This window comes from Hemitrygon akajei, chromosome 9, assembly GCF_048418815.1.
Source record: "Hemitrygon akajei chromosome 9, sHemAka1.3, whole genome shotgun sequence".
NCBI classification, from domain to species: domain Eukaryota; kingdom Metazoa; phylum Chordata; class Chondrichthyes; order Myliobatiformes; family Dasyatidae; genus Hemitrygon; species Hemitrygon akajei.
This window is the reverse complement of record NC_133132.1, coordinates 64509813-64537769: the sequence shown is the minus strand read 5'-3', so window position 1 is coordinate 64537769 and position 27957 is coordinate 64509813. Positions and strand designations below refer to the sequence as shown.

The 27957-nt window shown below is 43.7% G+C and overlaps 1 protein-coding gene across 3 annotated transcripts in view; it reads right to left on the bottom strand.

Annotated features, from left to right (window-relative positions):
• The window catches only part of aida (axin interactor, dorsalization associated), an 81108-nt gene that overhangs the window by 39894 nt on the left and 13257 nt on the right, over positions 1-27957 (bottom strand). For all 3 annotated transcript variants that reach the window (XM_073056176.1, XM_073056177.1, XM_073056178.1), the window contains exon 3: positions 1011-1064. In XM_073056176.1, the coding sequence (XP_072912277.1) occupies positions 1011-1064 (54 nt within the window). The remainder of the gene's footprint in view (positions 1-1010; positions 1065-27957) is intronic.

Genomic DNA, 27957 nt, shown 5'->3' with positions numbered 1-27957 from the left:
GAGGGAAGGGGTGATGCAAAATCTGGCAGGTGGATAGTTTTATTCAATTGAGGGGGTGATAAGGGAGAGGAGAGGAGTGGGAATGAAGTCAGAAGCTGGAAAAAGATGGGTGAAGTGGCAAAGGGCTGAAGAAGAAGGCATTGCAACCTGAAATGAAGACTCCATTTCCCTCCACAGATGCTGCCTGACTTGCTGAGTTCCTCCAGCTGTTTGTTTTTTCAGATTCCAGCACCACAGTCCTTTGGGACAACACCAGAATACCCAGTGAGATCTGTTCAAAGGGCACCAAAGGACATTGAGATAGCACTTCATTTCTCTCAGGCTACCTCACCAGACTGGTCCCAAACTCCACAATAAACCTTCCCCTCCTTTTCTGTGTGTACTATCTCCTGCAAAGCAGTTTCCAGCATCTCAATCAAGTACGATTACACATCAGTGCCCAAAATCCTTCAACATTGTTTGACTTTACAGCTCAGCCCAATCTTGTCTTCCACAAACATCCGCCTGTAAACCTTTCACCAGAAGATAACAAATAGTCAGATAGGAACTAATTATCTTCCATTTTTAACATTCTGTTCGCTAAGGGAGAAAAATATCAGAGGTAGCCATTTCACTGAGTGCCTGTTTGGCTTGTACATCGTTTCAAAATGCTGGAGGAAGTCAGTATGTCAGGTAGTATCTATGGAGGGGAATAAATAGTCAATGTTTCAGGCTGACACCCTTCATCATGATATCAAGACCCTTTATGAGTCTTGATGAAGGTCCTTGGCCCAAAGCATCAACTATTTATTCCTCTTCTATAGACGCCTGCCAAGTTCTTACAGCATTTTTGCACCTGTTGCTCAAGATTTCCAATATCTGCAGAGAATGTCTTGTATTTATCCTGTACTCCTTTTGTTTCTCAAAGCAACTTCAACACCTATTTCCACAGAAATTATCCTTCAGAAAACAGAATGCGTTTCATTTGATTGAATTTATAAAATTTTAAGAAGTTAACCAATCATTAGTACCTGTAGAGCCGTGCTTCTTAATTCAAGACATGTTGCTATTTTGCTGAGTGTTTTCTGTGAAGGAGAAAAAAGGTATTATTAAGTCTTTTGGAAAGAAGTCAAAGCACTCTTAGGAACAAAAATAGTGTTAATGTTTATCGCAGTCTTTCACTTGCCAAAGGAACTACATTTATATAAAGTCTGGTGGATTTCAGCAAACTTATCAGTTATAAATTACTTTGAAACACATCATTACCAACACAAACATGTTTCCCACACTGTAAGATTCCAGATATAAACCTCAAAATGAATAACAGTGTGTATTGTTCAAATATTAACCAAGGGAAAGATTAAGTTAAAATACAGCAAGACTTCTCCACAGCTTCAATAGTATCCTGGGAAGGTGGGAAAAGAGAGGCAGGGTGGGAGGAAGAAGAGCATGGAGAGTGTGAAGATAGTTGAGAGGGCTGAGAGGGGTCCAGAATGACGAACAACCAATATTAACCCTTTTTCATTAACCACCAATGTTGCTGCAGAATCACCAACAGTCCATCCCTTCCCAATGAAATTCCTCCATTCTATGCATATTTTGAACAGAAGAGAATGGGTACACCACCACCCACCTTGACAGTCTCCAGTTCACCTTAACCCACAGTTACCATTGCGACATAAGATTAGTCTTCCAGAGAATGAACTTGTGCAGATGAATTGGTGGGGTATTTGCAGAAATCTTTACCTTCTCCCCACTTTGATATGAGAATCCCTCCCGCTTTAACAAAGTCAATGTCATCCGGGTACCTCAGAAAAACAACGAACACCCAATGGCTCTGATACCTCCCATCGTGAAGTGCTTCGAGAAGCCTGGAGTTAATGTGCTATGACCAGCTTCCAGACAACCTCAGCTACACTCTGCTTTAAATGCTATAATTCCAAGCAAATTGTCAAACTCCAGACCATGGGAGTCAACTCCTCCCTTTACAACTGGATTCTTGTATTGGCAGCAACATCTCTGCTATGATTACTCTAAATGCTGGTGCTCCATAAGGTTGAGCCCCAAGCTCCTTTTTCTGCTCCCTGTACATTTATTACTGTGTGGCCAGATTCTGCTCTAATTCCCTCTACAAAGTTGCACAGGGTATCATATCACAAGTAATGATAAGTTGAAGTACAGGAAAGAGATAAGAGATAGAGATTAGTGCCATGACAACAACCTTTCCTTGTCAACAAAAGACATGGAGCTTCTAGTCAAGTCGCCTTTTATTGTCATTTCGACCATAACTGCTGGTACAGTACACAGTAAAAATGAGACAATGTTTTTCAGGACCATGGTGCTATATGAACAATACAGAAGCTACACTGAACTACGTAAACCAACACAAAAACTACACTAGACTACAGACCTACCCAGTACTGCATAAAGTGCACAAAACAGTGCAGGCTTACAATAAATAATAAACAAGACAATAGGTACAGTAAAAGGCAGTAAGTTGCTGTCAGTCCAGTCTCTGGGTATTGAGGAGTCTGATAGCTTGGGGGAAGAAACTGTTACATAGTCTGGTCGTGAGAGCCCAAATGCTCCGGAACTTTTTCCCAGATGGCAGGAGGGAGAAGAGTTTGTATGAGGGATGTGTGGGGTCATTCATAATTCTGTTTACTTTGCGGATGCAGTGTGTAGTGTAAATGTCCGTATTGGTGGGAAGAGAGACCCCAATGATCTTCTCAGCTGACCTCACTATCCGCTGCAGGGTCTTGCGATCTGAGATGGTGCAATTTCCGAACCAGGCAGTGATGCAGCTGCTCAGGATGCTCTCAATACAACCCCTATAGAATGTGATGAGGATGGGGTGGGGGGGTGGGAGATGGACTTTCCTCAGCCTTCGCAGAAAGTAGAGACGCTGCTGGGCTTTCTTTGCTATGGAGCTGGTGTTGAGGGACCAGGTGAGATTCTCCGCCAGGCGAACACCAAGAAAGTTGGTGCTCTTAACGATCTCTACCAAGGAGCTGTCGATGTTCAGCGGGGAGTGGTCGCTCCGTGCCCTCCTGAAGTCAACAACCATCTCTTTTGTTTTGTTCACATTAAGAGACAGTTTGTTGGCTTTGCACCAGTCCATTAGCTGCTGCTCCTCCTCTCTGTAAGCTGACTCGTCGTTCTTGCTGATGAGACCCACCACGGTCGTGTCATCGGCGAACTTGATGATGTGGTTCGAGCTGTGTGTTGCAGCACAGTCGTGGGTCAGCAGAGTGAACAGCAGTGGACTGAGCACGCAACCCTGGGGGGCCCCCGTGCTCAGTGTGGTGCTGTTGGAGATGCTGCCTATGATCCCGACTGACTGAGATCTCCCAGTCAGGACGTCTAGGATCCAGTTGCAGAGGGAGGTGTTCAGGCCCAGTAGGCTCAGCTTTCCAATCAGTTTTTGAGGGATGATTGTGTTGAATGCTGAACTGAAGTCTATGAACAGCATTCGAACGTACGTGTCTTTTTTGTCCAGGTGGGTTAGAGCCAGGTAGAGGATGATGGCAATGACGTCATCTGTTGAGCGGTTGGGACGGTACGCAAACTGCAGGGGTCCAGTGAGGGGGCAGCAGGGTCTTGATATGCCTCATGACGAGCCTCTCGAAACACTTCATGATGATGGATGTAGGTGCAACAGGACGGTAGTCATTGACGCAGGACACTGAAGACTTCTTTGGCACGGGGACGATGGTGGCGGCCTTGAAGCACGTTGGAATTGTGGCGCTGCTCAGGGAGATGTTGAAGATGTCAGTGAGAACATCTGCTAACTGGTCTGCACATCCTCTGAGCACTCTACCAGGAATATTGTCTGGTTCAGCAGCCTTCTGTGGGTTCTTCTCACATCGGCCACGGAGAGACACATCACCTGGTCATTTGGGGGAGGGGTGGACTTCCTTGCCGCCACGTCATTTTCCGCCTCAAAATGAGCGTAGAAGTTATTCAGCGCATCTGGGAGGGAGGCATCACCTGCACAGTCAGGTGATTTTGTCCTGTAGTTGGTGATGTCCTGAATGTCCTTCCACATGCGCCGCATGTCGCTGCTGTCCTGGAGGTGGCTGTGGATTCGCTGGGCGTGTGCACGCTTTGCCCCTCTGATGGCTCGGGACAGTTTGGCCCTTGCTTTGTTAGGGCTGCCTTGTCGCCTGCTCTGAAGGCGGTGTTACGGGTCCTCAACAGCGCACGCACCTCCATGGTCATTCATGGCTTCTGGTTGGCACGTATAGTGATGGTCTTGGACAGTGACGTCGTCAATGCACTTGCTGATGTAGCATCCGTGTACTCCTCCAAGTTGGTAGAGTCGCCATCGGTTGCAGCCTCCCTGAACATGTGCCAGTCAGTGTTCTCAAAGCAGTCTTGAAGAGCAGAGATGGCTCCTACTGGCCAGGTTTTCACCTGCTTCTGAACTAGTCTGGAGCGCCTGACGAGCAGTCTGTATGCTGGGATTAGCATAACAGAGATGTGGTCTGATTAACCAAGGTAGGGGCAGGGCTCTGCCGGTACGCATCTGGAATATTTGCGTAAACCAGGTCCAACACATTTTCCCCCCTCGTTACAAAGTCCACATACTGATGTACACATTGACTTCAGGAAGAGGGATGGTGTACATGCTCCTGTCTACATCAATGGTGTGGGGGTTGAGAGGGTTGGAAACTTCATGTTCCTAGGAGTAAACATCACTAATAGCCTGTCCTAGTCAAACCACATTGATACCACAGCCAAGAAAACTAATCAACACCTTGACTTCCTCAGGAGACTGAAAAAAAATGGCATGTCCCCATCAACTCTTTTATCAATGCACCATAAAAAGCATCCTATCTGGATGCTTAACAGCTTAGTGAAACAACTGTTCTGTATGTGACTGCAGGAAACTGCAGAGAGTTACGGACACACTCAGCATATCACTAAAATGAGCCTCCCCTGTATGTACTGTCTATATTTCTCATTGCCTCAGTAAAGACACCAGCATAATCAAAGACCCCCCCCCCCCCCACCCACTCTGGACATTCTCTCTTCTGTGAAGCAGAGGTCACAAAAGCCTGGAAGCACATACCACCAGGCTGAAGGACAGCTTCTACCCGCAGTTGTAAGAGTATTGAATGGTTCAGTAGGATGATCATTTGGTATCTTGACTTCACAATCTACTTCTTTAAGGTTGTGTACTTTAATGTTTACTTACACTGCACTTTTTCTTTAGCTGTTGCACTTTATTCTCCATTGTCATTGTTCTACCTTGTCCTACCTCAATGTACTGTGTAATGAAATAATCTGTGTAGTGTGCTGTAATGTTTCATGCTACTGTAATGGTTTCTCTGTAGCAGTAGTGTTTGGGTTATGACTAGAGATAATGGGGACTTTGGAATGTGCGCTGGCCAATGAGGGGAGATGTTTTCTTTCTCGTGTGCCCAAGCAAAGGCTTTGCGGTCTTTTGTTCGGTGGAAGATGGAGAGACAAGATGCCAGAACGGGGAAGTCGCAGTCTGCAGGATGGGGTGGACTCGGAATGGGGTTGGGAGTCAATGCCAGAGGGGAAAATCGATGGAGAACTAACAGACGGGAAAACAGTGAGCTTCAAAGTTGCGCATTAGACTGTTTCATGAGAATGGGCCCTTTTTCCCCCTCTTTTTGTTTCTTTACTAACCTACAGTCAAATTAAGAATTATAAAGCTCAATTATTTAATTGCATATTGTGTACTCTTTGTTATTTTGTGGTACTGATTTATAACGGGGAACACATCACGCAGCATCCACCCAAACAAGATTTCTCAAGTTTGGCTGGGCCAGAGGCAGTCTCCCCCAAGATTAAGCCATGAGCCCTGAAGGTTACAACTGGGGCCTTGTCCGGGATTGATTTCGTTGTATGCTGTGTGATCACCCTGAGCATTGAACCTGTGGGGTAGATATTCATACTCCAGATGAATTGTTAATTCACCTATTAAGTACTGTTAAAGTTGCAATTGTGGATGGAGGTTTGATAAACTGGCGGGCACAGCTCTTGCTTTAATGCAGACCAGCGCTGACGTAGTGGTGGTTTGGGGGCAGAGATTTCAAAGACAGGGTTCTATTGTTGCTGAGGAGTGAGGGGAAGGAGTGGTCAGATTTGGAATGTCTAATTAGACCCTGTCTCCCGGGGAGAGTGAGAATTCTGAGTTAGTATCCGCCCTTACCTCTCTGGCAAATTAATAGAAAAATGCCCAGGTTCAAAGACCCAGCTACGGTAGGCTGCAGCTATTCTCTGGAATAACGCCTACCCCTAAAGGGAAAAGGAGTATGAAACCTCCCAGCTGTTAGATGAGTAGCAGTACTCTGATAACGTAAAGCGAGAGATTGGTTGTGGTATCCCCTAGCAACTATAAGCGATTACATTTGGCACATCAGGAAGCCCAATGGAGCTCATGGTAGGGTTTCAGAACATGCATCAGGAGAAGGGGGAGAAGCTTTCTGCTTATATTTTTCAGCCAGAGAGCCAGCTAACTTGCTTGCGGCGCAGAGGGGTCATTCAGGCGGCTGAGGTGGGTCAGTTAACAGTGGACCAGATAGCCAAAGGCACCCAGTCCCAGGACCTGACTGCTTGGGGTCTCCGACTGTCTCATAAGACGCACCCCCTTCCCTCTTTTGTTGAGCTGATCAGAGAGTATGAGAGGAGGAGAATGTGTCGGAGGTGCGGGAGGCCTCACAGTTCTTGGTAGTGGTCCCCTGCGGTGAAGTGACCACGAATAGCCTACCCGGGGAGCGGTAGAGGAGAAATGAGATGTCTTGGATGTTATCAACAGGTGTGACCCCCCCCCCCCCCCCATATGATGGAGCTGATGGTGGGGATGGATCCCCTAAAGGGACGAACAATGCAGAGGGCTGCTGGCAGCAAGTGTCACGCGAGGAGGAGACTGAGCCCCCAGGTACCTAGGCAGAGAAGACAAAACATGTGGCGGTGCCTCCATTACTGAGAGAATGGCCTTGGTTGGAGTTGCGGAACCAGATTCTGTACCGGGTCACATCACCCCTGGACCGACCTTGGCACTGCCAGCTGGTACTGCCAGAGAAGTATCGCAGGATTGCATTGAGGTCACTTCATGATTATTTTGGGCACTTGGGGTGGAAAAGAGCTATAGATTGTTCAGAGATCGGTTTTACTGGCCCCGAATGAAGTTGGAGGTCGAAGAATACTGCGAGTTGTGTATTCTATGCATACGGCAGAAGATGCTGCCTATGTGGGCAGCTCCCCTGTCCCACTTGCAGGGTGCGGGGCCCCAGACCTGCTGCGTATGGATTTCCTGTCAGTAGAACCCGATGCCAGCAACATGGTGAATGTCTTAGTCATCACGGACCACTACACCAGATATGTCCAGGCTTTTCCTACCAAAGACCAGAGGGTGTCCACCATGGCCAAACTGTTATGGGAGAAGTATTTCATTTATTATGGCCTCCCATGTGGATACATAGTGATCAGGGATGGGATTTCGAGAGCAGACTCATCCATGAGTTACTGGGCATGCTTGGAGTCGAGAAGTTGAGGATCACACCCTATCACCCGCAGGGTGATCCCCAGCCAGAGAGGTTTAATTGGACCTTGCTAGACATGCTTGGGACCTTGGAGACCAGCAAGAAGAGCAGGTGGAGTCAACATATTGGACATCTAGTCCACAGTTACAACTGTACTTGAAATGCAGCTATTGGGTACTCAGAATACTACCTGATGTTTGGGTGCGAGGCGAGGTTGCCTATTGACCTTTGTTTTGAGACTGACGAGGGCAAATTACCACCGAAGACTTATCTGAAGTATGTGTCTGAGATGAGAAGAGTTGAAAAGGACTTATGAATTACTTGGGGTCGTGGCTGCCAAGCTAAATCAATGAAATAAGAGGAGGTATGATCAAAAGGTGAGGTTCTCCCACCTCCTGCCGGGAGACTGAGTTCTCATCAGGAAGTTGGGGCTACCTGGGAAGCATAAGTTGGCTGACCGCTGGGCGGCTAAACCCTATGTGGTGAGAGTCAGATGCCAAACCTACCAGTTTTCCGGGAGAAACCAGAGAATGGGAATGGGCCTTTCAAGATTTTCCATCAGAACCACCTGCTGCACAAGAGGTGAATGTAAACACAGAGCCTGAACTGGAGCCTACACCTAGTAAGAGGACTCTGCGGAAACGTGGGGTGACTACAAGGCCCATAGCAGGAGAGGTTAAGCCGGCCCCCACTCCTGAGAGGAATACTGATTCGGAGGATGAGGACCTGGATGTGTGGTATATGCTGCCTTTTGCTAACCTCTCACTGATTGAGGAAGAGACTCCCAACCCTTCTGCTGAGTCAGGTGAAATTGGGGAGACTATCTGTGGATAGCCTGGGTTGCAGCAGGACCCTGCAAGGGATGAAGCAGGGCTTGGCCAGGGGACAGAGGGGTCCAAGTTGTCAGTGGGCACGAGTGAGAGGCCAGGGGAGGCCTCGCCAGGTAGACCAGTTGTATCCCCAGTAGTGTCGGAACCTGAAGAGTTAGGTGACGGGGGACGAAGGTCTCAGAGAATTAGGAGACCACCGGATAAACTGGCCTATGTAGTACTGGTAGAACACAGTGGGGTCCCTGCTATGTCACTGCCTTTTACACCTTGGTTGGACTTGGCGCTTTGCAGGAAGGGTTGGCGAATTATCTCAACATCATGAGGACATGACTAAATTTGGTAGGAGAGTGTAACGCGCTGTAACGTTTCATGCTAACGTAATGGCTTCTCTGTAGCAGTAGTGTTTGGGTTATGACTAGAGATAATGGGGACTTTGGAATGTGTGCTAGCCAATGAGGGAAGATATTTTCTTTCTAGTGTGCCTGAGCAAAAGTTTTGCAGTCTTGTTTGGCGGAAGATGGGGAGACAAGGTGCCAGAACAGGGAAGTCATAGTCTGCAGGACAGAGTGGACTTGGAATGGGGTTGAGAGTCGATGCCCAAGGGGAACATTTTTTTTGTTTCTTTACTAACCTATAGTCAAATTAAGAATTATAAAGCTCAATTGTTTAATTGCATATTGTGTACTGTTTGTTGTTTCGGGGTATTGATTTGTAACAGGGGAACACATCACGCAGCATCTACCTAAACAAGATTTCTCAAGTTTGGCCAGGCTGGAGGCGGTCTCCCCCAAGATTAAGCCGCTAGCCGAACCGGAGGGTTACATCTGTATGAACAGTATGCAAGTCAAGCTTTTCGCTGAGGAGCAGTATAGGAGGAAGCTAGAACAAAAGCTGCAGAAAAAAAGCATGAAGGAGGTGTGGGATGGGATGAAGATCATCACCGGATGCGGTGCAAAGCGGGGGGCAAACATAAGTGGAGATGTGGAGAAAGCGAACCAGCTGAACAACTTCTTCAATAGGTTCGACAGCTCAATCTCATCCTCACCGCAGAAATCCACACCAGGCTTACTTCCCTCACAGGAAAATAGCCACTCACGCCCAGGATTACGGCTGCACAGGTGTAAGGTCAACTGAGGAAGATCTGTACCAGCAAGGCGGCGGGACCGGATGGATTTTCCCCACGATTACTGAGGGCCTGTGCGACTGAGCTGGGAGAACCACTACAGCGCATCTTCAACATGAGCCTGGAGCAGAGAAGAGTACCCAGACAGTGGAAAACATCCTGTATTGTCCCGGTACCGAAGAAACCACAACCAAAGGAGTTGAATGACTTCAGACCTGTTGCCTTGACGTCGCACGTGATGAAGACCATGGAGCGGCTGATAATACAGAATCTGAGGCCACAAACCAGGCACGCCCGGGATCCTCTTCAGTTTGCGTATAAGGAGAAGGTGGGAGTGGAGGATGCTATCACATATTTGCTGCACAAATCCCTCTCTCACCTAGATGGGGTCAGTGGTGCTGTGAGGATTACATTCCTGGACTTCTCTAGTGCCTTTAACACCATCCAGCCCAAGATCTTAAGACACAAACTAACGGAGATGGGAGTAGACTCTCACATGGTGGATTGGATAGTGGACTACTTGACAGATAGACCTCAGTATGTGCGGTTGGGAGACTGTAGGTCTGACACGGTGGTCAGCAGCACAGGAGCGCCGCAGGGGACCGTGCTCTCTCCGGTCCTGTTCACCCTGTACACATCAGACTTCCAATATAACTCGGAGTCCTGCCATGTGCAGAAGTTCGCTGACGACACGGCCATAGTGGGGTGTGTCAGGAATGGACAGGAGGAGGAGTATAGGAAACTGATACAGGACTTTGTGATATGGTGCAACTCAAACTACCTGCGTCTCAATATCACCAAGACCAAGGAGATGGTGGTGGACTTTAGGAGATCTAGGCCTCATATGGAGCCAGTGATCATTAATGGAGAATGTGTGGAGCAGGTTAAGACCTACAAGTATCTGGGAGTACAGTTAGACGAGAAGCTAGACTGGACTGCCAACACAGATGCCTTGTGCAGGAAGGCACAGAGTCGACTGTACTTCCTTAGAAGGTTGGCGTCATTCAATGTCTGTAGTGAGATGCTGAAGATGTTCTATAGGTCAGTTGTGGAGAGCGCCCTCTTCTTTGTGGTGGCATGTTGGGGAGGCAGCATTAAGAAGAGGGACGCCTCACGTCTTAATAAGCTGGTAAGGAAGGCGGGCTCTGTCGTGGGCAAAGTACTGGAGAGTATAACATCAGTAGCTGAGCGAAGGGCGCTGAGTAGGCTACGGTCAATTATGGAAAACCCTGAACATCCTCTACATAGCACCATCCAGAGACAGAGAAGCAGTTTCAGCGACAGGTTACTATCGATGCAATGCTCCTCAGACAGGATGAAGAGGTCAATACTCCCCAATGCCATTAGGCTTTACAATTCTACTGCCAGGACTTAAGAACTTTTTAAAAGCTATTATTAATGCTTTTTGAGATAGTGATTTAGATGCATATCATATTTTTTACTGAGTTAAGTATTGTATGTAATTAGTTTTGCTACAACAAGTGTATGGGACATTGGAAAAAAAGTTGAATTTCCCCATGGGGATGAATAAAGTATCTATCTATCTATCTATCAATGCCATTAGGCTTTACAATTCAACCGCCAGGAGTAAGATATGTTAAAGTGCCGGGGTTGATTGTATTTAATGTATTTAAGTAAACTACTTAAGAACTTTTTAAAAGCTATTATTAATGCTTTTTGAGAGAGTGATTTAGATGCATATCATATTTTTACTGAGTTAAGTATTGTATGTAATTAGTTTTGCTACAACAAGTGTATGGGACATTGGAAAAAATGTTGAATTTCCCCATGGGGATGAATAAAGTATCTATCTATCTATCTATCTATTGTACATGTGACAATAATAAACCAATTCCAATGTTCATTCTCATTATTCTAGTCATTTTCATGGTACTCAAATATTTTTTCCGAAATGAAGCAGAATTAAATATAACAGTTCAAATATCAGTAACCAATACCTTGTCCAAAAATACTGTCCTTTTTTCCCCCAAGTCTCACACACAAAATCAAGAATTTGTTTCCACTTATTACCTGCATCTTCACCACTGAATATGGATCTGCACTTGTAAACTTCCTCTGGCAGTGATCCTATACCCCAAACATACCGTTTCATATTTCTTTTCACTTATGTGCATCAGGATATTCTCAAACTTGTCTTCTGCCAATTTCCCTTCATTTTCAATTTAGTTTCATCAATATAGATTGTGCTTCTTAAAAATAATTTGGAGGTGACACACAACAGCAGAATATGGCCCAGCAACGTTTTACCAAAATTGAAACATCCTTTTGTCCCTTTTTTTGATTCCCATCTTGTAACCATGTTCCTAACTGTTTATTTAGTATCACCTTTATTCTAAACTTTTAAATGTTTGCAAGAAGTCATTTCAAAAATGTTTTAAACAAAATCAACCTACTTCATCAATTCTCAACCAACTCTGAATACATAGAAACATAGAAAACCTACAGCGCAACACAGGCCCTTCGGCCCACAAAGTTGTGCCGAACATGTCCCTACCTTAGAAATTACTAGTGTTACCCATAGCCCTCTATTTTTCTAAGTACCATGTACCTCTCCAAAAGTCTCTTAAAAGACCCTATCATATCCGCCTCCACCATCGTTGCCGGCAGCCCATTCAACGCACTCACCACACTCTGCATAAAAAACTTACCCCTGACATCTCCTCTGTACCTACTCCCCAGCACCTTAAACCTGTGTCCTCTTGTGGCAGCCATTTCAGCCCTGGGGAAAAGCCTCAGACTATCCACACGATCAATGCCTCTCATCATCTTATAAACACCTCTATCAGGTCACCTCTCATCCTCCATCACTCCAAGGAGAAAAGGCCGAGTTCACTCAATCTCTTTTCATAAGGCATGCTCCCCAATCCAGGCAACCTCCTTGTAAATCTCCTCTGCATCCTTTCTATGGTTTCCACATCCTTCCTGTAGTGAGGCGACCAGAACTGAGCTCATTAGACATTGGAATAAATTGAATTGAATTTCTTTTCTTATTCAACAAGTACCATGAAATCTTTAAAATATTCAAGGAACATTAGAAATAGCAGATGAGGACCAAGCTTGATTGCTCAAAGAATCATACATTATGGGAAAAAGGCCCTTCAGCCCAATTTATCCATGCTATCCAAGTTGCCTAACTAAGTGTAACCCTCAGGTTCTGTTGGCTGTGTAAGTCTAGGGAAGACAAGCTCTGGCCCCACCAAACGGGTGAGATTGATGCAAGTCTACCTCCAAACCTTCCTGTGTGTGTGGATGCTGCATGATGTGTTACCCTGTTACAAATCAGTACCATGAAATAACAGACATTACAACACATGCAATTAAACGAGTTAGCTTTATAATTCTTAATTTGACCACAGGGTTAGTGATGAAAAAGCAAAGAAAAGGGTCCATTTTCCTGAAGCAGTTTAATGTGCACAAGTTGGAGCTCATGGTTTCCCCTTTGCTGATCCTCCTTTGATCTCCCTGGCCTTCATCGGATCATGGACCCGCTCCAGGTTGAGTCCTAAGACCTTTTCCCATGGGCATCTTTTCTCTTCATCTCCCACCAAACAAAAGACCAGGATCACCCCGGTATCAGGCACATGGCACAAAAAAACCCTCCCGTCATTGGATGGTTCACATTCCAAAGCACCCGTTATCTCTAACCATAACCCAAACACTGCTTCTACAGAAAGGCCATTACATTAGCAGTGAAACCTTTCCCAGGGTGTTACATAAGCAAGCCTGTGTTTGACTCTTGTATTTTCTTATGTTACGTACCCATGGGTGTCTTGTACCTGTCACGTGACCATGACGCAATTGAAGTTATGCTGGTGTTACGTACCCCGTAACTGGGTGTCTGACCAGCAGAGAAAGAAGAATCCATTGGAGTCTCGTGATACCAAACTAAAGGTGTTTATTAGTAAACTACACAATACAATATGAAAAATGCAAATATACATATAAAACAAGTTAGCAGTAATAAACCTAAAAGTGTAGGAATAATAATAATCAATAATAAACAAGCTCTATCGATGACTAGGGGTAAATGAATTGTCATAGGAAAGTATAGAGTTCAGTTCATAAATGCTGAAGTAGTTATGGTTGTTGTATTGAAATCATTGGAGAGAGAGAGAGGGAGAGAGAGAGAGCGAGACGTAACAGCAACAGTTGCGGCAGGCAAACCTTTTTTTTGTGGCTTTCTTAATCCGTCGTATCGTTATGGTCATTCAGTTATGACTCCTCTGGTCTTCAGCTAGACCGTTCTTCTGTGGTGGACTTGTCACTCTGGCATGAGTGGACACACACACAAGTCCACACAGCCCTGCTGTAACACTCTTTGCTTTACTGACCGATCTCCTGGTTCGGTCTCCGAAGTCCCCACCTTTCTGTGGGTTCCCAACACTCAGTCAGTGTCCACTGGTGTGTCTGAAGGGTGTCTCTCCAGACCTGTCTTTTTATCCCCACTCAGCTATCCATCAACTCTGAATGACCGTGTCCATCAAATCAGGCCACTCCTACTATCTCCTGAGGAATGTTAATGAGCAAAGTAAAGTCCTTGTAGTAGAAGGTAAATAATCCTTGTAGAAGTCATAATACAGTAAATCAACAGTCTCTCTCCCCCTCTTATCTGTAGCAGATGTTCTTGCCTGGGCTTTATCTCTCTCTCTCATGAGCAGCATAACAACAGCAATAGTTCGTAGTTCTCAGGAGGGGGTTGGGAATGGTTAACTCTGCACCCCATTGTCCATCAGGTCCGTTCATCACTCATAACACTGGACATGAGGTAATGGTCTTGTGATGGGAGAGTGACGCCATTTTCCCACCAGTGAGAGGTCATGTGATAGTTTTTTCAACTGGGTATAATACGAGAACCCCACCCTGTGACGTGGGCAGTTCGTGGCTGAATTCACTACTGACTCCATGCTGCTGCGTATTCCGATATTATGATGCAGTTTTGTATAAAAGTGGAGTTTTATTTTCTGCCTTAAGTCTCAAAGATTATTGTCGGCAGTTTCGCTGTATTACTGCCAGTAAAGTCAGTGGAGAGTGAAGATTCGTCAAAGTCCGGTAAGCTGAAAGATCAAGGAAAGTTGATTTTGACGGTAAAGCAGGTTCAACTTTGTTTGATTCTCATTCGGAAGGAATTCGTCAGCTATCCCCATGATAACCCCTGTTCTGCCAGAAGAACAGAGGGTTGGGTAAAGTTTCGCCAAAGAAAGGTCAGTGCCTTTAAGCCGTTTCATTTTTCTTCATCGTAAATCCTTTGATCGAAACATACTTCGACTGGGCTCAGCAGTAACACCACGGAAGAGAATTTATTATCAAGGAAAGCTTCTCCTTTAACGAACTGTAAATCATTTTGGACTTTTCGCATTACTACTTTAAGAACTGTTTTGGCATTACTGCTTTAAGAACTGTTCGAGCTGCCGTATCGCAGCTGACTTCCGGTTACGTTAGTCGTTTGTTTACTTGTGGGTTTTTACTGTGTTTAATAAATGCTTTATTTGTTATAAAAAAACCTGCCTCAATTATATATTCCTTGTTGCTGATTTGTAACACTTACATTTCCTTACAACATAGAAGTATATTCAGCCCATTCAATCTGTGCTGGCAATCCCATTGACTCCACCCCCCTTTGCCACTTTATTCTCTGTAATCTACTCTATGTCACTTGGCCACAATCCCTCATGCAAAAGACAATGCTACCAAACAACATTGCATTCCGTTATCAGACTGCAGGATCACACAAATATATGTGGTCTGGTTCCATTGAGAGGTTTTGTACCTACACGTCTTCTGCCTGAGTGACATAAATTGAACAACGCTGCAATTATGCAAATTAACATTCAAAAGCATTGTGTATCTTTATAGTGGGATTAATAACAGAAACAAACATTAATTTTAATGTACAACATGTCCAAAAATGCACAAATGCTTTCTTACATTCCTACTTCATGGGGAGAAGGAAAAAGAACTGTCTGTTGAAGAAGTCACTGCACACATTGTGCATTGTGATAGTCTCCAGTGAAATAACTATGTAGTCATGGCAGCATTAGATAAACTAAGATTGTGTTGAGCACTAAGTAGGGAAAATCAAAGGCAAGGTTAGCAGAGATATTCTGGACAGAAAACAAAACTGATAAAAATGATGAGACAAGTTAAACGAAAACAGAAAGGTCATTTAAAATTGTGGTGTATGGAAAGTTCTCCTCTCAGGAAGGTGGTTAACCTATATAATTCTATACTCTCAAGGGAGGTGAAGGCCAGATCATTAGATGTAAAGGTGAAGAAAGATAAACATCTGAAAGATCAAGGATTTGAGGGTTATGGGGAGGTGGCAGAAAAGAGGAATTTAGGTCTGAAACAGATGCTGAAACATCCTTTTGGGAGCTAGTAGCCAGGAACAAAGGTACTATCATGGTAATCCAAGGAAGTCCATCTCTTTCCAATAATAGTGCATATTGTATAATGTTTTCATTTCTATTTCACTTCTCAAAATTCTGAGCAGAGATGGAACCAGTGATATTCACATGGAATTAAATTTATACTGCTTGTCAAAAGTCCACACAAGGCATCCACTACACCAAGAGGTCACTTTTAACAGCGATACAACACATTTTGTGTGATCTTCCGACAAAACAAAAGACCTGGTCATTGACTTAAAGTAGAGGGTGGTGCACATGTTTCTGCCAACATCAATAATGTTGAAGTTGAGAGGTTCAAGAGCTACAAGTTCCTAGAAGTAAACATCACCAATAATCTGCCTGGTTCAACCACATAGATGCCTTATCACTGGTTCCATTTCTGCTCAGTGTTTTGAGAAGTGAAATAGAAATGAAAACATTTTACAACATGCACTATAATTGGAAAGAGATGGATTCATGAGAGTACGTCTATTCAATGGCTACTAGGACCCACAAGGATGTTTCTGCATCTGTTTCTGATCTAAACTCTTCAGGAGGCTAAAGAGATGTCCCTTTCAGCCCTCACCAATATTTACTGATGCACCGTGGAAAGCATCTTATTCGGACGCATCGCAGCTTGGCGTGGCAACTGCAAATGCAGAGAGCTACGAACATAGCTCAGTAAATCACATGAGTTAGCAGTTCCTCCATTGGCTACTTCTACGCCTCAGTAAAGCAGCCAACATAATGAAAGACCCACCCACCCCAGCCGTTATCTCTTTTCCTCACTCCCAGTGGGCAGAAGATACGCCCAAAAGCCCAAAAGCACATATAACCAGGCTCAAGCATATCTTCTATCCTGCTGTTATAGACTTAAAGGTTCCCTAGTACAATAAGATAGTGAGGTAAAGAATCTATCTTGTTATGACCTTGTGCCTTACTGTCAGACTACTCCATACTTCCTCTACAACACTAATACTTCATTTTGCACGATGCTTTTGTTTTATCTGCAAGGCACTATTTTGTAATGAATTGATCTGTATGAAGACAAGTTTTTCACTATACCTCACTACATGTGGAATAATAAAACAATTTATCAATTTTAATGAATGCACAGCGGGGCAGAATGGATGTGGTAGAGCTCTGCACCTGCAAGATTCTGGGTGATGCAGAGAGCATAAGAAGTAGCTCCTTTCTCCCAACGTCTGACCACACTTAGTGGCTGGTTACCCAACTCAATCCCAATGACACCCACTACTTATGTCGGGTTTTTGTCATACATCCAAAAAGTTACAAGTCAAGTTCATACTAACCACTGGGTCAGGTTTTAAATTTATATCTAAGCAGAGCTAACCATCCTCCCACCATTTCAATTGTTCTATTCAATTAATGAGAACACAAAAAATTGTACCAATTTTACTTAAACTGGACGTTGAACTTTATCCCAGCAATTTATGATAATACTTCCCCTCCCTCCCCATCTTTTTAAATGTACAGTTCCTTGGAGATCAGAACTCCCAAAGGTGACCTTCAGGTGACAGGGAAGTTACTGGAGAAAATCCTAAGAGACAGAATTTTATGTACATTTGGAAATATAGAGGTTAATCAGGGATAGACATCATAAAGATCGCCATCATAGATATCATTCAGGAAGCAGTACAAACAAGGCCTTGTGCTAGGGTATTTATTTACCAAATGGAGCAAAATCTATACCACCATAATCTGTCACTTCCCAGTTCAGCACTCAACCCTCTCTAGTATTAACATCAGACAAGTGACTAACCTTGGTTACATGAGTACACACTCATGGCAAGAACATTCCCAGAACATATCTTACAACAAAACACTAACCCTGGTTGCAGATGTATGAAACTTCGGTTAGGCTACATTTCAGCATTGTGTGCAGTGCCAGTGTCTGCATTACAGAAAGGATGAGAAGTTTTTGGAAAAGGATGTATAAGTTGTTGACTAAGATGCTGCCTGCATTCGAGGGTATGAACCATAAAGAGAGGTTGTTCAAATTTGGATTGCTTTCTCTGGAGTGTCAGAGATCGAAGAGAAACCAGACACACATTTATAAGATTATGAGAGGGCACTGACAGGGTAGACAGAATCTTTACCAGCTATGTAACGTCAAATACTAGAGAGCACAGATTTAAGGAGATGTGGGGGGAAAGTTATTTTTACTATGCAGAGAAAGGTGGGTGCCTGGAATGCCTGGGGGTAGAAACAGATATGACAATGGCACTTGAGAGGCTTTTAAGTAGGCATGTGAATATACAAGAAATGAAATACTATAAATCATGAAGGCAGAAAAGACTGGTTTAAGTTGGCATCATGTTAACACAGTCATTGTGGGCTAAAGGGCATGTCTCATGCAGCACTGATTTATGCAATTTTTAAATTTTTGTAACTTATAATTGTCTTTGCACTGTACTATAGCCATAAAGCAACAAATTTCACACCATCTGAGTCAATGATAATAAATATGAATCTAATTTATCTTTTGACTTGTTCAAGTCCTTGTGATATCAAGTATACCCACCAAATCGCCTTGTTACCTCTTTTTATTTCGCATTTCCAGGATATGTGGCTTTTCCAATTTTCCACAAATCAATTGAGTGCATCTAGCTTTGGACATTTTTACTCACTTCTACTTCTCTGCTCTAAGCTGAACAACTCTGTTGTTTCTAGTCTACTCACATAATTGAAGTGGAACCAATCAATCAAATCTTTCCGAGCATTCTACATCCTCCTTAAAGTACAGTATCCAGAATATGTACTTAAGTTTTAACTTAACCAGTTGAACACTGCTTTCCTATTTTAAACTTCTGTTTACAAAGACTAGGCCCTTAACCACCTTTTCAACCTCGCCCAGATTTTGTGCATCAATATCCATGCATCTCTCTTCCTGCACCCAATTCAAAATTATACTTTAGAGACTGTCTTGCTTCCTTTCATTACTTCTCTTACCAAGATGTACCCCTCAGAGTTAAGTGTCTATCTACCACATGTCTGGGAATTTCAGGAGCCCAACTATGACACCTTGAAATTTATCACTCTCCTCCACTCACTTACAGCACTTCCAAGTTGTGTTGTTTGCATATTATAAAACTAGCCTTCTGTGGTAAAGTAGCATGTCAAGAAAAGCACTGGTACTGCAATTGGTCCCTGGATAACAGCACTGTTTTCCCAGCTCCCACCCAAAAGCATTCAGCACTGTGCTCAGTTTCCTGATCCTCATATTCATGCTGCCAACACCCCTGTATTCAATGGGCCAATGTTCTGGCAAAAATCTTACATTATTTGAAATTCCCTATACAAAACATCACTTACAATGGCCTCCAATGTGTTTGTGTACCTCAAAAATAATGAAGCTAGCTAAATATTATTTACCCTCAGCAAAGTCACCTTGGATGTGTTATTAATGAACAATTATCCAAGTGACCATTAAGTGTAGAAGACCATGGGGTCAGCTCCACCTTCAACTATGTCAAACACCAGCATACAAAATGTCAATGACATTGCTACGTACTTACAAGTCAGAGGTTCTGAGTGACAATGCATACCTTGTTCTTCTCCAGAGGAACCTGTATCTAGCCAATTCAATTCACCGCTGATGACAATAATCAGTGCAATTGTAAAGGCAATAGCGGAATTGAGGAAATGCTCATTCACAAGTTTGCTTCTAGTTAAGCTATCTGTGAAAAATTGCCCAGCTAAATATTGACCACAGTTTGATCCAGACGTTGACCAAGCCATCAATCTAATCTCAATGCGTAATACTGTATGACTGGCAGCGTCACTGATAATGGCTACATGTGGCACTTGACAATAAGCCGAACACCAGTGAACAAATTATTTTCCCAAGGGATCAAGCAGCTCCAAATATCATGATGATTTTGGCCCATATCAGAAGTAAAGTGGAAATAACTACCTTTGATATTGAGATAGTTGAACAAATGTGGTATCAAAACAGGAATTAAAGGAAATCTCTCCAAAATGCAGGCTGTAAAGGGTAATGATTGTTGTGTCACAGAATTCCTCAGGGCAGTGTTCCAGATCCAAACATACCCCAGCAATAATCTGGTATGAATTGTACAGTCCAAGTAATTGTGTACCTGAAATTACACTTTCTTTGTAACTGTAACACTATATTCTACATTCTGTTTTGTTTTATTTTATATTACCTTGATGTACTTGTGTATAGCATGATCTAAGTGGACGGTACACAAAAGCTTTTCACTATCTCGAAACACGTGACAATAATAAACCAATTACCTACAATTTTGTCACACAAGTATCAAGTGACCTTTGAATAATGAAGAGATCAGTGTGGGTGTAGGGAAGGTTTCCAATAACCAGAAACAGAACATGACCAAGCACATAAACAAAATTAAGTACATTATCAGGTCAGACACCTCTTTCTCTGCAAAGCATTTCCATTGTCAAAGCATGTCAGGTGTGATGAAATATTCTCTACTTTCCTGTACAAGATCAGCTCTAACACCATACAAGTCCTCTTTTGGAAGAGGACAGCGAGGCTGAGAAGAAGTGCGGCGGCGGCCATTTTCAAATTGCTTCTCAGATCGGAGTTCTGAGAGGCGGGACTGCGCAGGCGCGTGAAGGAGGCCTGGGAAGGAGGGAAGATATAAAAAGGAGAGAAGGAATGAGGCAGTTCTCTTTTGGAAGAGGACAGCGAGGCTGAGAAGAAGTGCGGCGGCGGCCATTTTCAAATTGCTTCTCAGATCGGAGTTCTGAGAGGCGGGACTGCGCAGGCGCGTGAAGGAGGCCTGGGAAGGAGGGAAGATATAAAAAGAACGCAGCCTTAAGCAGCGGGCAGCTTCGTCAGCGGGCAGCTTCGTTTGCGGGCAGCGGAGTGAGTCGGGAGCAGAGTGTAGGGCTTGGGCTCAGAGGGCTTAGGCGGAAGAGGGCACAGTAGGCTTATCTTTTAGTTCTTGTTATTTTCAGTTATTCGGGAAGTATGAGTGTGAGGGCAGCTTGTTGTTCTCGGTGTCGGATGTGGGAGATTCTGGAGTCTCCGAGCCTCCCGGACGTCCACATCTGCGCCAGGTGCGCCGAACTGCAGCTCCTGAGGGACCGAATTAGGGAACTGGAGCTGCAGCTCGATGACCTTCGCCTGGTCAGGGAGAGTGAGGAGGTGATAGAGAGGAGTTACAGGCAGGTGGTCACTCCGGGGCCACGGGAGGCAGATAGGTGGGTCACGATCAGGAAGGGGAAGGGGCAGGTACTAGAGAGTACCCCAGTGGCTGTACCCCTTGACAATAAGTACTCATGTTTGAGTACTGTTGGGGGGGACAGCCTACCTGGAGGAAGTGACAGTGGCCGGGCCTCCGGCACAGAGGACGGCCCTGTAGCTCAGAAGGGTAGGGATAGAAGAAAGAGGACCATAGTAATAGGGGACTCGATAGTCAGGGGTTCAGACAGGCGGTTCTGTGGAGGTGATCGGGAGTCCCGGATGGTAGTTTGCCTCCCTGGTGCCAGGGTCCGGGACGTTTCTGATCGCGTCCAAGATATCCTGAAGTGGGAGGGTGAGGAGCCAGAGGTCGTGGTACATGTAGGTACCAATGACATAGGTAGGAAAGGGGAAGAGGTCCTGAAACGAGAGTATAGGGAGTTAGGAAGGCAGTTAAGAAGAAGGACCGCAAAGGTAGTAATCTCGGGATTACTGCCTGTACCACGCGACAGTGAGAGTAGGAATGGAATTAGGTGGAGGATGAATGCGTGGTTGAGGGATTGGAGCAGGGGGCAGGGATTCAAGTTTCTGGATCATTGGGACCTCTTCTGGGGCAGGCGTGACCTGTTCAAGAAGGACGGGTTACACTTGAATCCTGGGGGGACCAATATCCTAGCGGGGAGGTTTGCTAGGGCTACGGGGCAGACTTTAAACTAGTAAGATGGGGGGGCGGAAATCAATTTGAGGAAACTATGGGAGAGGAGGTTAGTTCACCAGTAGAGCAAGTAAGTAGACCGTGTGTGAGGGAGGACAGGCAGGTGATGGAGGAGGGATGCGCTCAGCCCGAAGTTGTAGGGGAGAAGAAAGAAAAGGATAATAAATTTGAATGCATTGCTAGGGATGAAAAGAGAGGAGGAGGTGGAGAGTATCTTAAATGTATCTATTTTAATGCTAGGAGCATTGTAAGAAAGGTGGATGAGCTTAAAGTGTGGATTGATACATGGAATTATGATGTTGTAGCTATTAGTGAAACATGGTTGCAGGAAGGGTGTGATTGGCAACTAAATATTCCTGGATTTAGTTGCTTCAGGTGTGATAGAGTAGGAGGGGCCAGAGGAGGAGGTGTTGCATTGCTTGTCCGAGAAAATCTTATGGCGGTGCTTTGGAAGGATAGATTACAGAGCTCCTCTAGGGAGGCTATTTGGGTGGAATTGAGGAATGGGAAAGGTGTAGTAACACTGATAGGAGTGTATTATAGGCCACCTAATGGGGAGCGTGAGTTGGAAGAGCAAATGTGTAAGGAGATAGCAGATATTTGTAGTAAACACAAGGTGGTGATTGTGGGAGATTTTAATTTTCCACACATAGATTGGGAAGCTCATTCTGTAAAAGGGCTGGATGGTTTAGAGTTTGTGAAATGTGTGCAGGATAGTTTTTTGCAACAATACATAGAAGTACCGACTAGAGATGGGGCAGTGTTGGATCTCCTGTTAGGGAATGCGATAGGTCAGCTGACAGATGTATGTGTTGGGGAGCACTTCGGGTCCAGTGATCACAATAGCATTAGCTTCAATATAATTATGGAGAAGGACAGGACGGGACCTAGAGTTGAGATTTTTGATTGGAGAAAGGCTAACTTTGAGGAGATGCGCAGGGATTTAGAGAGAGTGGAATGGGTCAAGTTGTTTTATGGGAAGGATGTAATAGAGAAATGGAGGTCATTTAAGGGTGAAATTATGAGGGTACAGAATCTTTATGTTCCTGTTCGGTTGAAAGGAAAGGTTAAAGGTTTGAAAGCGCCATGGTTTTCAAGGGATATTAGAAACTTGGTTCGAAAAAAGAGGGATGTCTACAATAGATATAGGCAGCATGGAGTAAAGGAATTGCTCGAGGAATATAAAGAATGTAAAAGGAAACTTAAGAAAGAGATTAGAAAAGCTAAAAGAAGTTACGAGTTTGGTTTGGCAAATAAGGTGGAAGTAAATCCGAAAGGCTTCTACAGTTATATTAAAAGCAAGAGGATAGTGAGGGATAAAATTGGTCCCTTAGAGAATCAGGGTGGTCAGCTATGTGTGGAGCCGAGGGAGATGGGAGAGATTTTGAACGATTTCTTCTCTTCGGTATTCACTAAGGAGAAGGATATCGAATGGTGTAAGGTGTGGGAAACAAGTAAGGAAGTTATGGAACCTATGACAATTAAAGAGGTGGAAGTACTGGCGCTTTTAAGAAATTTAAAAGTGGATAAATCTCCGGGTCCTGACCGGATATTCCCCAGGACCTTGAGGGAAGTTTGTGTAGAGATAGCAGGAGCTCTGACGGAGATCTTTCAGATGTCATTAGAAACAGGGATTGTGCCGGAGGATTGGCGTATTGCTCATGTGGTTCCATTGTTTAAAAAGGGTTCTAGAAGTAAGCCTGGCAATTATAGACCTGTCAGTTTGACATCAGTGGTGGGTAAATTAATGGAAAGTATTCTTAGAGATAGTATTTATAATTATCTGGATAGACAGGATCTGATTAGGAGTAGCCAGCATGGATTTGTGCGTGGAAGGTCATGTTTGACAAACCTTATTGAATTTTTTGAAGTAGTTACGAGGAATGTTGACGAGGGTAAGGCAGTGGATGTAGTCTATATGGACTTCAGCAAGGCCTTTGACAAAGTTCCACATGGAAGGTTAGTTAAGAAGGTTCAGTCGTTAGGTATTAATGCTGGAGTAATAAAATGGATTCAACAGTGGCTAGATGGGAGATGCCAGAGAGTAGTGGTGGATAATTGTTTATCGGGATGGAGGCCGGTGACTAGCGGGGTGCCTCAGGGATCTGTTTTGGGCCCAATGTTGTTTGTAATATACATAAATGATCTGGATGATGGGGTGGTAAATTGGATTAGTAAGTATGCTGATGATACTAAGGTAGGAGGTGTTGTGGATAATGAGGTGGGTTTTCAAAGCTTGCAGGGAGATTTATGCCGGTTAGAAGAATGGGCTGAACGTTGGCAGATGGAGTTTAATGCTGAGAAGTGTGAGGTTCTACATTTTGGCAGGAATAATCCAAATAGAACATACAGGGTAAATGGTAGGGCATTGAGGAATGCAGTGGAACAGAGAGATCTAGGAATAACAGTGCATAGTTCCCTGAAGGTGGAGTCTCATGTAGATAGGGTGGTGAAGAAGGCTTTTGGAACGCTGGCCTTTATAAATCAGAGCATTGAGTACAGAAGTTGGGATGTAATGTTAAAATTGTACAAGGCATTGGTAAGGCCAAATTTGGAATATTGTGTACAGTTCTGGTCACCGAATTATAGGAAAGATATCAATAAATTAGAGAGAGTGCAGAGACGATTTACTAGGATGTTACCAGGGTTTCAGCACTTAAGTTACAGAGAAAGGTTGAACAAGTTAGGTCTCTATTCATTGGAGCGTAGAAGGTTGAGGGGGGATTTGATCGAGGTATTTAAAATGTTGAGAGGGATAGATAGAGTTGACGTGAATAGGCTGTTTCCATTGAGAGTAGGGGAGATTCAAACGAGAGGACATGATTTGAGAGTTAGGGGGCAAAAGTTTAAGGGAAACACGAGGGGGTATTTCTTTACTCAGAGAGTGATAGCTGTGTGGAATGAGCTTCCTGTAGAAGTAGTAGAGGCCAGATCAGTTGTGTCATTTAAGGTAAAATTGGATAGGTATATGGATAGGAAAGGAGTGGAGGGTTATGGGCTGAGTGCGGGTAGGTGGGACTAGGTGAGATTAAGAGTTCGGCACGGACTAGGAGGGCCGGAATGGCCTGTTTCCGTGCTGTGATTGTTATATGGTTATATGGTTATATGGTTAAAAACAATATATCCAGTTCAAAGCAGCCCATTTGATCAGCATCCCATCCACAATCATAAACATTCATTCCCACTACCACTGCACAATGACTATAGTACGTGCACTTACTAAATGCATTACTACAGCTCGCCAAGGCTTCTTTGACAACACCTTTTAAAACCCTGAGACATAGGCAGAAAAAGTGCACATGTCCTATTGAAAACTTTCATCACCTTCAGCACATTCAGAACAACACACACCCTCCTGATTTTGGAAATAAAGTTATTCCTTCAATAAGACTGAATGAAAATCCAAGAATTGCCCCTCAACAACATTGTGCATGCATCTCCATCACACAGACTGATGCAGTTCAAAGTAAATTTATTATCAAAGCTGCCACACTTAGTGGCCACTTTACTAGGTACAGGAGTGAAAGGCAGTCTTTAGCTGTTGTAGCCCACCTATTTCAAGGTTCAACATGTTGTGCATTCATATATGCTCTTCTGCACACCATTGTTGTAACATGTGGTTATTTGAGTTATTGTCACCTTCCTGTCAGTTTGAAAGCCAGGCCATTGTCATTTGACCTCTCTCATTACTAAGGCGTTTTTACTTGTAGAACTGATGCTCACTGAATTTTTTTTTTGTTTATCTCAGCATTCTCTGTAAACTAGATACAGTTGTGTACGAAAATCCCATGAGATCAGTAGTTTCTAAGATACTCAAGCCATCCTGTCTGGCATCAACAATCATTCCATGGTCAAAGTCACATAGGTAGCATTCCTTCATTCTGATGTTTGGTCTGAACAACAACTGAACCTGTTGACATGTCTACATGCTTTTATGCATTGAATTGCTGCCACATGATTGGGTGATTTGAAATTTGCATTAATGAGCAGGTGTACAAGCATACCTATTAAAATAGCCACTAAGTGTATGTTACTATATAATACCTTGAAATTCATTCTCTTGCAGGTATTCAGAGGAAAAAATGCAATAGAATTCATGAAAAACTATACAGGAATAGATACAGACTGACATAGATAAAGAATGTGCAAAAGACAAAGTGTGCAAATTAAAAAATAGAGAACATGAGTTGTAAAATGTCCTTGAAAAGTGAGTCTAAGTTGTAGTATCAGTTCAGAGTTGTAGTCAATGAAGTTATCCACAGCAGTTCAGGAGTCCGATGCTTGTAAGGTAGTAACTATTCCTAAACCTGGTAGTGTGGGTCCTAAGACTTCTGTACCTCCTTCTGATGGTAGTAGAGAGAAGAGAGAATGGCCAGGATGGTGGGAGTCTTTGATGATGACTGCTGCTTTCTTGTGGTAGCGTTCCATGTAAATGTTCTCTATCATAGGGATGGCTTTGCCTGTGATGGACAGGGCTGTATCCACCACTTTCCGAAGCCTTTTCTGTTCCTGGGCATTGGTGTTTCCATATCAGGCCATGTTGCAATCAGTTATGATACTCTTCACTGTGCATCTATAGAAGCTTGTCAAAGTCTTTGGTGACATGCCAAATCCACGCAAACTTAGTAGATACACAGAAAGTAGATGCACTGTCATATCTTCTTTGTGATGACACTTAATAGCTAGTCCCAGGACAAATCCTCTATTATGTTAACACAAAAGACCTTAAAGTTATTGACGCTCTCCATTTCCAATCCCTTGAGCACTGCCTCATACATCTCTGGTTTCTGGTCATGTTCTTCATTAAAACTGTTTTGGAAATCTTCATTTTCTACAATCTCTAAAGCTTTGAAAATTAATTTACAACCTAATAGACTAACTGTTCTATTTGGAATAGTTCCGCATCATATTCAGGGTATTTCATCTTCAGATCAACATGTAATTGCATTTGTTACATTGTTGGCAAGAAGGGCTATTCTATTAAAATGGGAAGATATCTCTTCCACTACATTAATTGAATGGTTTTCTCAAGTAATGTTATGTCTCAGCTTGGAAAAAATTAGAAGCAGAACTTCTTGAACCTTGATTTGATTTTGAGAGAAGATGGGGTTCTTTTGCCAAATATTACCATTTAATTTGAATTATTCTATATGGTTTCCTTCCAATTTTATTATCTTTTAAAAAAAATGTGAATTGGTGGTTGATGACTTTTTTCCTATATATCTAGATGACGGTTAAACGTATTGTTTCCAGGGGTTGATTCCTAATGGGTTTTTTTTGTAGTTAATGGGATTTTTTTTTCTTAGTTAGATGGGGTTCTTTTTTTTCCTTCTTTTTTTCTATATATAAATCTTTTTTTCATTTTTATAAATTACGATTAGTTTTTTTTCTTCAGTTCTATTAATTGTATACATATTAATTTGTTGAAGTTTTGTATTATTCTTTAGTTGTTGACGATTATGTATTAGTAAAAAGATTCTAAAAAAAATCTCTGGTTTCTTCCTCTGGCAGTGGATAATCAGCTCATTGTTTTTTCTGACAAAAGTGAAAGGTTGTTATTGTGGCACCACTCAACCAGATTTTCAATTGCCCTCCTATGTGCCAATTTATCACCACCTTTGACTTGCCCAACAACAGTGGTGACGTCAGCAAACTTAAATATGGCATTGGAGTTGTACTTAGCACACAATCATGGGTATGAAGTGAGTAGAGCAGGGAACTAAGCACACAGCCTTGTGGGGCATGGTGACTAGTGTGGAGAAGATTGTAATTCATAACCAGGGTCTGCCAGTAAGGGAATCAAGGATCCAATAGCACAGGGAGGTATCAAGGCCAGGGTCTGATGCTTAGTGATGAGTTGAGAGGAAGATAACGTTGGATGCAAAGCTGTAGTCATTGAAAAGCATCCTGATGTATGCATACTCTTTCTCCAAGTGTTCCAGAGCTGAGTGAAGACCCAATGAAGTGCATCTCTTGTTAACCTGTTGTGATGGTTGGCTGACTGGAGTGGATCCAGATCATTCCTCAGGCAGGAGTGGGAGCACGGAGGAACATCTGGAAATCTCCAGGAAGACCTTCTTCGTTGCTGCTGCTGCTGTGAGGTCCGGGACTCTGCTGGGAAGAACAGGCCCCCAGTCCTCGGGGCCGCGCTGCCGATGGCTGTTGGCGGGGCCATCTTAATACGCT